The 12,353-nt window shown below is 35.6% G+C and overlaps 1 protein-coding gene across 1 annotated transcript; it reads left to right on the forward strand.

Annotated features, from left to right (window-relative positions):
• The first annotated feature begins 5,548 nt into the window (after positions 1 to 5,548).
• LOC117340728 (TRIO and F-actin-binding protein-like) lies at positions 5,549 to 6,370 on the forward strand. Its single transcript, XM_033902489.1, has one exon. It carries the CDS (start codon positions 5,549 to 5,551, stop codon positions 6,368 to 6,370), a length of 822 nt encoding a protein of 273 aa, XP_033758380.1.
• Positions 6,371 to 12,353: the final 5,983 nt, after the last annotated feature.

A 12,353-nucleotide genomic window follows, 5' to 3' on the forward strand; every position in this document is an offset into this window, starting at 1 on the left:
ATTGTAGGGTATTGGATGTTTACATTGTAGGGTTACATTGTAGGGTTATATTGTAGGGTTATATTGTAAGGTATTGGATGTTTACATTGTAGGGTTACATTGTAGAGTTATATTGTAGGGTTACATTGTAGGGTTACATTGTAGGGTTATATTGTAGGGTTACATTGTAGGGTTACATTGTAGGGTTATAATGTAGGGTTATATTATAGGGCTATTAATAGGGTTATATTATAAGGTTAAATTTACATTTGTATATATTATTTTGTAGGGTTATTTTGTAGAATTTTGTTGTACGTTTGTTTTGTAGAATATTATATTGGGATATTGTACTGTTCAAAATGATATAATAAAAAAAACAACATTAGATAAAGCCGGTATTCCTCAGGTTTCCGATGTTATCCTGAAATCGTTTCCGCCACTATCTCTATTTACGGTTCATTTTGAGACGTTGTCAACTGACGATTGTTTAGAGGAACAAGGACGTATCTCCAACATGGCGTGCTTAGAAGTAAAGGGCTGTATCTCAAATTTATCAATTTTTAGATCTTAATTAATTACAATCCCGGCATTCTTATAGAATGCGTACTTTGTATCAATGGAAATTGTCTAATTCTTTTAAATCACGAAGTATTTTAACAGAATTAGACCATTTAATTGATATAATGTACAGATTCTATACGAAAATCTCACTCGTAGTTGTAATTTATTAAAATAAAAAAAGTGATAAATTGAAATGCGGCCCTTTACTTCTAAGCACTCCAATGTTGGCAATACGTCCTTGTTTCTCTATTGTCCTCTTTGTGTAAATTTTAATAAAATCTTTGTTACAGTACAAAAAAATGTAAGATAAAACGAAAAAAGGCATATATATATATAGAAAAGGTGAATAGTGTCATACAAAAATTGTTATACAAAAATATTAGGATAAAAGGTCTACGTCCGGCCATGGCCAACACCGGTTACGTATATCAATGTTTGTCTGGACACATACTAATAATGTCTACATACTGGTCAGTCTCGCGCCAAGATGACCGACTAAATTAGAGTTGTAGTATATATTCTGTCTGGTATAATCAAACACAAGGTGTAGGGTCATTGACCGAGGGTTCATAAAACTGGACATTATCATTCTTAGTTTGTACACAAAAAACCCATGGCATGAATACGCCATTCATCCTACCTGTCTTTTTTACGTCCAGCTTTAGGGAAATGACCAGGATTTTAAGCTGAAGATTCATGAATGCGTTAACCTATGACTGTTATGGTTTGGATACATTCACAGCAAAAGGACTGAGAGGTCTTGGAACACGGTCGGCATTGTAATCTTTCCATTAACTGATAGTTTCATCCAAGCTTCCCCAACGGAATGTATTCAAATGTTGCTTACAATACCACAATTTCAGTGTTGGGTATCGAACGATGACGGAAAAGTTTTGAAGCTGATTCAATGGGTTAAATTTTGTAGGAATAGTCGCATCGGTTCACAATACACACCCAATATTTTTATGTTCAATTGAATTTATCAATTTCCAAGAAGTTGAAACTTTCGGAGTTGATTTGCTCGTTTAGGTCAATTCCATTTTCCAGACCTCGCTTTTCACATTTGCCACACTTCAGACCCTCAAAATCACTGAGGACTGCTAGAAGGACGAAACAGCTGTATGGTGAAGTTTTATTCAAGCAGCTATATGATTCAGTTTATATTCATTACTGACGAAACCTAGAAGGACGAAACAGCTATATGATTAAGTTTATATTCATTACTGACGAGTCCTCGCAGGACGATACAGCTATATGATTCAGTTTATATTCATTACTGACGAAACCTAGAAGGACGAAACAGCTATATGATTCAGTTTATATTCATCACTGACGAGTCCTAGAAGGACGAAACAGCTATATGATTAAGTTTACATTCATTACTGACGAAAGCTAGAAGGACGAAACAGCTATATGATTCAGTTTATATTCATTACTGACGAAACCTAGAAGGACGAAACAGCTATATGATTCAGTTTATATTCATCACTGACGAGTCCTAGAAGGACGATACAGCTATATGATTCAGTTTACATTCATTACTGACGAAAGCTAGAAGCACGAAACAGCTATATGATTAAGTTTATATTAATTACTGACGAGTCCTAGAAGGACGAAACAGCTATATGATTCAGTTTATATTCATTACTGACGAGTCCTCGAAGGACGAAACAGCTATATGATTCAGTTTATATTCATTACTGACGAAACCTAGAAGGACGAAACAGCTATATGATTCAGTTTATACTCATCACTGACGAGTCCTCGAAGGACGAAACAGCTATATGATTCAGTTTATATTCTTTACTGACGAAACCTAAAAGGACGAAACAGCTATATAATTAAGTTTATATTCATCACTGACGAGTCCTCGAAGGACGATACAGCTATATTATTCAGTTTATATTCTTTACTGACGAAACCTAGAAGGACGAAACAGCTATATGATTAAGTTTATATTCATCACTGACGAGTCCTAGAAGGACGAAACAGCTATATGATTAAGTTTATATTAATTACTGACGAAACCTAGAAGGACGAAACAGCTATATGATTAAGTTTATATTCATCACTGACGAGTCCTAGAAGGACGATACAGCTATATGATTCAGTTTATATTCAACATTAGGCAAATTTATCTCTTTTGGGACAGTGAAACCAGTCTATGAAAACCGCTCAAGGGGACACAAAAATGGTCTTCACAGACAGTTGGCATTTACATGGTATTTAAAACTTGTTAATACTTGTGTGTCCTTTGGTCCCTGACGTGTTTGTTTGATCTGCTTACCTGTGTCGTCACCGACATGGGTACTGTTTTGATAAAGTGCATACATTTGACGTGCTTGTGTGATCAGTGAAGGACGTAGAAGTCACTTACTCTATTGACAGAACTTCCATCATGCATCTCCTTTTGAGTTTGAACTTTGACCTCGTTTCATCATTTTATGAATGAATTATGGTTTTGTTTACATTGTGGTACTACACAAGTATTTGTTCAGCTTGTGTACAAATGTTTGTTTTCGTATAGGAAGAGACGTCTCCGAAAATAGAATATATAACAAATGTTGTGACATATTACTAAAGTATGCCATCTACCATAAAATACATACAGATCACATCTATAATAACAACCGTCGTTAGCGCACAGCTCTAACATCATTTGATTGAAAATTGCTTAAAGCAATCTACAGCATTATACCTTGAAATGCATCATGAGCGCTGATTTCTTTGAATGCCGAGATATAACAGATAGTTATAGATTACATTATTCCCGTTTAATTTTCTTTTATTCCAATCGGCCGAGTGATTATGACCTAAGATACCAATTGAATAACAGATAAATATATACCAAATCCTGAAGATAAAATTCACTTCTGGTCCGTCCTAGGACTCGCCATTTATGCCAAAATCTAGAAGAGAAGTCAAGGAAATACCCGCGAAAATGCAAAGTGGGGTTGTATGTTTTGGAAATTAGATATTGCTTCCGATCTCGTGCCACTGTTCGAAGGAAGTACATAAGAGAAAACAAAGACCTGCACGTGCCTCTCCGTAATTTACAACATTTACCGCCTTCTTTTATCCGCGGTATATAGCTTCTAATCCTTTTGTCAGCTGTGCTGAAGGTGACCACTGGTCAGATTATTTATGGTCATTCCTCAGCAGCAGGTGTCCCATACGTCATCGCCGGGCAGATGTACGCAGTGACAATGACCTGTCATCGACTATTATCGCTTGTCATCTGTATAAAGTCTAGCTGTCTGATGATACCAACGTGTGACCGAAATTCTAACATAAAACGTGTAAAACAAGTATAAGGATACCAAGACCAGGCGCTTCGGAAGGGATAGCGAATGATGCTTCATCGACTTCACCTGATAAGTAAATCCAGGTAAGATTCAGGTTAAACATGTCCGGAAAATATCCAGGATGGTGACAATATTTCCAAATGAAGAACTCGATGCTATTTATACAGAAGAGGTAAGCAGTACAGTAAAAGGGAACACGTGCAATTGGCACCGAAATAAGTCGTCGTCGTCATTATCATCATCGTCGTCGTCATTATCATCGTCGTCGTCGTCGTCGTCGTCGTCGTCGCCGCCCGTATGTTGAGAGGTGAAATCTATTTTTGCAGACGAGTCTCATTTTATAGGTATTTCGATTATAAAAAAAAAACATAAACAGGTCAAACAACGAGTGCCATTGTTCAACAACCACGCGTCATGTGACCTGTTTCTTCCACAATAATGAGTCGACAACGGCAAGGCTGTGACCTAGTTAGAACATTAGTCGTAGTGATAGTATCATATGTAAAAAGTCTTTAATTAATATTTGAAAAAAATATCTTTTAATAATTCATATTTTTCAGCAGCAGTGTGTACATCACTTCACAACCTTGACACGACGTCATGATGTCGGAAACGATTTGTGATGACACAACGTAAGATCATGTGACACGCGAGTAAAAAAAAGTGCGGGTCACAGGTCAAAATCAAAACCAATAACAAAAAAAACCCAGATGTTTTTGTTTTTAATCGATCCAGCAGTCATGTTTACACAATGAACATTGCGATGCTATCAATAACTTCAAACAAATAATAATTTCAAATCAAATAGAAAAAAAATGTGAATTTGTATCCTTAGCTGATTCTGAAAAGTAGTTAATGTTTGGTGGGAGATAATATTTGAGGATGGAAATAACATGTGTCATTCTTACGCTCCATTTGGCAAAGATACGTGTTTAAACGAAAACTACTCTGTAATTAAACTGACTAATGAAGGCCACTCAATTATCTCCACTATGATATATAACGATTTTACTAGAATGTTAGACGTCACACTATCGTCATTATAACGCATGCGTTGGTTACCACCGGAAGTGCTAGAGTTATATTTGTCGTATGACCGTGAACGCGTTAGAACACATTAATGGACTACACGCTGTGTTATTCCGACGTAATGAGCATTTTGCACTCCTATTCTCATCAAAACAATCCTTTTTAGAGACCCCCAACCGAGACTCTTGTTTCTTAAATACTTACAATGACTCGTTGCCTAAAAATAAACATCGTAAACAGTGATATAAGTAAAACAATGGGACAAAGCCGTAAGTAAAACAGACGTTTTGATGTTAAAAATAGTTTGTAAAACTGATCCATGTGTGCTTGAGGTAGCTATACAACAGGCAACGGCTGATTAAATTATATTTTTGGTATATTTACGTCATCAGTTATAGATAGGTAAACAAACAATGACGGTAATGCTGTTTACAGACTTACAACGAGGTTGTCGATTTCTTTTGCACTTATAACACTGTTGTGTTTCGTATGATTTTGTTTGGATGTTTATTAAAGTTGAACGTATGTATACCGAATATTGTGATTTAAATTAGTTATTGATTTATTAGTTAATTCAGTGAGCACATGACGCACAATGAACATCAATTAAAAGAATTTTAAGAATCCAAATTGATCTAGTGCCCACCATTCAAATATCAATAATTTGAGATAGCATGCGTGAACATACACCCAACAACGCCGACAAAGGACGCCAAACAACGCCAAACAACGCCAAACGACGCCGACAAAAGATACCCAACGACGCCGACAAAAGACGCTCAACAATGCCGACAAAATACACACAACAACGCCGAGAAAATATACCCAACAACGCCGACAAAATATACCCAACAACGCCGACAAAAGATACCCAACAACGCCGACAAAAGACACTCAACAACGCCGACAAAAGAAACCCAACAACGCCGAAAAAAGACACACAACAGCGCCGACAAAAGAAACCCAACAACGCCGACAAAAGAAACCCAACAACGCCGACAAAACACACTCAACAACGCCGACAAAAGAAACCTTACAACGCCGACAAAAGAAACCCAACAATGCCGGCAAAAGAAACCCAACAACGCCGACAAAATATACCCAACAACGCCGACAAAAGAAACCCAACAACGCCGACAAAATATACCCAACAACGCCGACAAAAGAAACCCAACAACGCCGACAAAACACACTCAACAACGCCGACAAAAGAAACCCAACAACGCCGACAAAACACACTCAACAACGGCGACAAAAGAAACCCAACAACGCCGACAAAAGAAACCCAACAATGCCGGCAAACGAAACCCAACAACGCCGACAAAATATACCCAACAACGCCGACAAAAGAAACCCAACAACGCCGACAAAATATTCTCAACAACGCCGACAAAAGACACTCGACAACGCCGATAAAAGATACTCAACAACGCCGACAAAAGAAACCCAACAACGCCAACAAAATACACTCAACAACGCCGACAAAAGATACCTAACAACGCCGACAAATGAAACCCAACAACGCCGACAAAATATACCCAACAACGCCGACAAAAGATACCCAACAACGCCGACAAAATACACCCAACAACGCCGACAAAATATACCCAACAACGCCGACAAAATACACCCAACAACGCCGACAAAATATACCCAACAACGCCGACAAAAGAAACCCAACAACGCCGACAAAATATACCCAACAATGCCGACAAAAGATACCCAACAACGCCGACAAAATATACCCAACAACGCCGACAAAATACACCCAACAACGCCGACAAAATGTACCCAACAATGCCGACAAAAGAAACCCAACAACGCCGACAAAAGATACCAAACAACGCCGACAAAAGAAACCCAACAACGCCGACAAATGACACTCAACAACGCCGCCAAATATACCCAACAACGCCGACAAAATATACCCAACAACGCCGATAAAAGACACTCAACAACGCCGACAATAGAACCCCAACAATGCCGACAAAAACCACCAAACAACGCCGACAAAATACACTCAACAACGCCGACAAAATACACTCAACAACGCCGACAAAAACACCCAACAATGCCGACAAAAACCACCAAACAACGCCGACAAAATTCAAACCCTTCGATATGAAACTCACAACATATCAATCAGTCCTCGTAATAACTAAAAAAAGCAAAAAGCCAAGATCATGGATGCATTATTGGGTGTTTAATGCACCCACAAGCGAATAACTGCAAACCTGTTGGTCAGTACTCTGTTATTTCTCTAATGCGCATGTCTCTGATTATCGATTTCCGGCCATAATCAAACAACAGCGCCCCCATTTGTGGAAAAACTGAACAATGCCCAACAATCCTGTATGATTTTCTTATCTCTCTGATTTGATCAAGCAAAATTTGGTTCTATTAATTTTCCCCATCGTCACCTCAACGAATGATGACATCACAGACAGGTAACCAATCACTGCATATGAATAATGCTAGTTAGCCAATCAACGTAGACAGACTATTTATATCCATGCGCGATCCCCACACTATTGCTGGTACACCTACTAATTATAATGCTAAAAAAGGCGATGTTTGAAAAATGCTAAACACAGAAAATGAATCTAATTTAATATTAATTTTAACTTGTTTTTACCATACAGAGGTTATGAATTTCTATTCTTTTATTTATTTGATTAATAAGGAAAAAAACACGAGGCCTGTTCTAACTAACATATTAATTATATAAAAATCTAAACGCTTGTGAATATGACTTAAAACATTTACTGAGAAGATCAACAGATTGTTTTATAATGAAATACAGCCGTACCGTGGATGTTCTTAATTAAACGGTGTTATGAGTAGTGTTGTTAGCATTGTGAATGAGTTGTAAATCAATATTCGAACGAATTTTCCATCTAACTGGTTCTGTACCAATCTCGGGATGGCGTCATTGAATCTCCCGTGTCAGTCAGTAACATCTCGCCACGCTTTCTCACGAGCTGTGGCAATGATACATAATATTGCCGATATCGATGATGATAAAATACGGGTTTGTAGGCCGGCCGGCCGGTTAGCTTGACATAAAAACAATTTAACGTGTTTTCCCTCAGAATGAATGTATTAACGTGTTTTTGATATATTTCAAATGATGGATTATAAACAAGCATGATGAAGATTAATAATTTATTGTTCAAAGTGTAAAGACCTAGCCCAAGTTTTTAATGTATTGTTTCAAGTTTACATTTCCTGGATTAGGCAGAACCATGCATATGGCCACCCCCGCATCTCCATGCGATACGAGCTGTGAATTAATAGACCATTGTTAAAACAGGAAGATCATCAACCGAACTAATTTGTCTTCATACTAGGAGTTTTATATGTTCATCATAAAAATAATATTAATTAGCTTTAATCTAATAAAAAATAGCTGTAAGCCTTTTTAATCAACAATGTTACGAGCTCTACTGTCGTTTGCTTTTTGAATTTCTTTTGTTGCTTCTATCTCGAATTTCCAAGGTTGATGCAGATTTAACGATGAGTAGTGATGCGTTCGGAAGTACTTACTGTATATGTTACAATGAAATCCAATGCTGCCATCAATACAACCAATCATCAAGTTCTAAATATTATAATAGTATTACCTATATCACATTTGTCTACACCGTGTAATATATATTATAATAGTATTACCTATATCACATTTGTCTGACCGTGTAATATATATTATAATACTATTACCTATATCACATTTGTCTGACCGTGTAATATATATTATAATACTATTACCTATATCACATTTGTCTGACCGTGTAATATATTATAATACTATTACCTCTATTACATTTGTCTACACCGTGTAATATATATTATGATACTATTACCTATATCACATTTGTCTGACCGTGTAATATATATTATGATACTATTACCTATATCACATTTGTCTGACCGTGTAATATATATTATAATAGTATTGCCTATATCACATTTGTCTACACCGTGTAATATATATTATAATAGTATTACCTATATCACATTTGTCTGACCGTGTAATATATATTATATTAGTATTGACTATATTACATTTGTCTGACCGTGTAATATATATTATATTAGAATTACCTATATAACATTTGTCTACACCGTGTAATATATATTATAATAGTATTGCCTATATTACATTTGTCTGACCGTGTAATATATATTATAATACTATTACCTATATCACATTTGTCTGACCGTGTAATATATATTATAATAGTATTGCCTATATTACATTTGTCTACACCGTGTAATATATATTTTAATAGTATTGCCTATATTACATTTGTCTGACCGTGTAATATATATTATAATACTATTACCTATATCACATTTGTCTACACAGTGTAATATATATTATAATAGTATTACCTCTATTACATTTGTCTGACCGTGTAATATATATTATATTAGAACTACCTATATTACATTTGTCTACACCGTGTAATATATATCATAATAGTATTGCCTATATTACATTTGTCTACACCGTGTAATATATATTATAATGGTATTACCTATATTACATTTGTCTACACCGTGTAATACATATTATAATAGTATTACCTATATTACATTTGTCTACACCGTGTAATATATATTATAATAGTATTACCTATATTATATTTGTCTGACCGTGTAATATATATTATAATAGTATTGCCTATATCACATTTGTCTGACCGTGTAATATATATTATAATACTATTACCTATATTACATTTGTCTGACCGTGGAATATATATTATATTAGAATTACCTATATAACATTAGTCTACAACGTGTAATATATATTATAATAGTATTGCCTATATTACATTTGCCTACACCGTGTAATATATATTATAATAGTATTGCCTATATTACATTTGTCTACACCGTGTAATATATATTATAATAGTATAACCTATATAACTTTTTTCTGACCGTGTAATATATATTATAATATCATTACCTATATCACATTTGTCTGACCGTGTAATATATATTATAATACTATTACCTATATTACATTTGTCTGACCGTGTTATATATATTATAATAGTATTACCCATATTATATTTGTCTACACCGTGTAATATATATTATAATAGTATTGCCTATATTACATTTGTCTACACCTTGTAATATATATTATAACAGCATTACCTATGTTATATTTGTCTACACAGTGTAATATATATTATAATAGTATTGCCTATATTACATTTGCCTACACCTTGTAATATATAATATAATTCATTATATTACATTTGTCTACAACATGTAATATATATTATAACAGTATTACCTATATTACATTTGTCTGACCGTGTAATATATATTATAATACCATTACCTCTATTACATTAATCTACACCGTGTAATATATATTATAATACCATTACCTCTATTACATTAATCTACACCGTGATATATATAATATAATACCATTACCTCTATTACATTAATCTACACCTTGTAATATATATTACAATATTATTATTTATGTAACATTAGTCTACACCTTATATTTTATCATAGTAGCATAATCTATATTACGTTTGATTGACCTATCCTAGGACGATATACAGGATAGAGAACACACTATATCCTATACTTAATTCATATCCTAGGACGATATACAGGACAGGGAACACACTATATCCTACACTTAATTCATGTCCTAGGACGATATACAGGACAGGGAACACACTATATCCTATACTTAATTCATGTCCTAGGACGATATACAGGACAGGGAACACACTATATCCTATACTTAATTAATGTCCTAGGACGACATATAGGACAGGGAACACACTATATCCTATACTTAATTCATGTCCGAGGACGATATACAGGACAGGGAACACACTATATCCTATACTTAATTCATGTCCTAGGACGATATACAGGAGAGGGAACACACTATATCCTACACTTAATTCATGTCCTAGGACGATATACAGGACAGGGAACACACTATATCCTATACTTAATTCACGTCCTAGGACGGTATACAGGACAGGGAACACACTACATCCAATACTTAATTCATGTCCTAGGACGATATACAGTACAGGGAACACACTATATCCTATACTTAATTCATGTCCTAAGACGATATACAGGATAGAGAACACACTATATCCTACACTTAATTCATGTCCTAGGACGATATACAGGATAGGGAACACACTATATCCTATACTTATTTCATGTCCTAGGACGATATACAGGATAGGGAACACACTACATCCAATACTGTATTCATGTCCTACGACGGTATACAGGACCGGGAACACACTATATCCTATACTTAATTCATGTCCTAGGACGGTATACAGGACAGGGAACACACTATATCCTATACTGTATTCATGTCCTAGGACGATATACCGGACAGGGAACACACTATATCCTATACTTAATTCATGTCCTAGGACGATATACAGGATAGAGAACACACTATATCCTATACTCAATTCATATCCTAGGACGATATATAGGACAGGGAACACACTATATCCTACACTTAATTCATGTCCTAGGACGATATACAGGACAGGGGACACACTATATCCTATACTTAATTCATGTCCTAGGACGATATACAGGACAGGGAACACACTATATCCTATACTTAATTAATGTCCTAGGACGACATACAGGATAGGGAACACACTATATCCTATACTTAATTCATGTCCGAGGACGATATACAGGACAGGGAACACACTATATCCTATACTTAATTCATGTCCTAGGACGATATACAGGAGAGGGAACACACTATATCCTACACTTAATTCATGTCCTAGGACGATATACAGGAAAGGGAACACACTATATCCTAAACTTAATTCATGTCCTAGGACGGTATACAGGACAGGGAACACACTACATCCAATACTTAATTCATGTCCGAGGACGATATACAGGACAGGGAACACACTATATCCTATACTTAATTCATGTCCTAGGACGATATGCAGGATAGAGAACACACTATATCCTACACTTAATTCATGTCCTAGGACGATATACAGGATAGGGAACACACTATATCCTATACTTATTTCATGTCCTAGGACGATATACAGGATAGGGAACACACTACATCCAATACTGTATTCATGTCCTACGACGGTATACAGGACAGGGAACACACTATATCCTATACTTAATTCATGTCCGAGGACGATATACAGGACAGGGAACACACTATATCCTATACTTAATTCATGTCCTAGGACGATATACAGGAGAGGGAACACACTATATCCTACACTTAATTCATGTCCTAGGACGATATACAGGACAGGGAACACACTATATCCTATACTTAATTCACGTCCTAGGACGGTATACAGGACAGGGAACACACTACATCCAATACTTAATTCATGTCCTAGGACGATATACAGTACAGGGAACACACTATATCCTATACTTAATTCATGTCCTAAGACG

This window comes from Pecten maximus, chromosome 13 (assembly GCF_902652985.1).
Source record: "Pecten maximus chromosome 13, xPecMax1.1, whole genome shotgun sequence".
Taxonomy (NCBI): Eukaryota; Metazoa; Mollusca; class Bivalvia; order Pectinida; family Pectinidae; genus Pecten; species Pecten maximus.

Coding starts and splice junctions, on each gene's coding strand:
- LOC117340728 (XM_033902489.1), top strand. CDS start 5,549: ATGCGTGAACATACACCCAACAACGCCGACAAAGGACGCCAAACAACG.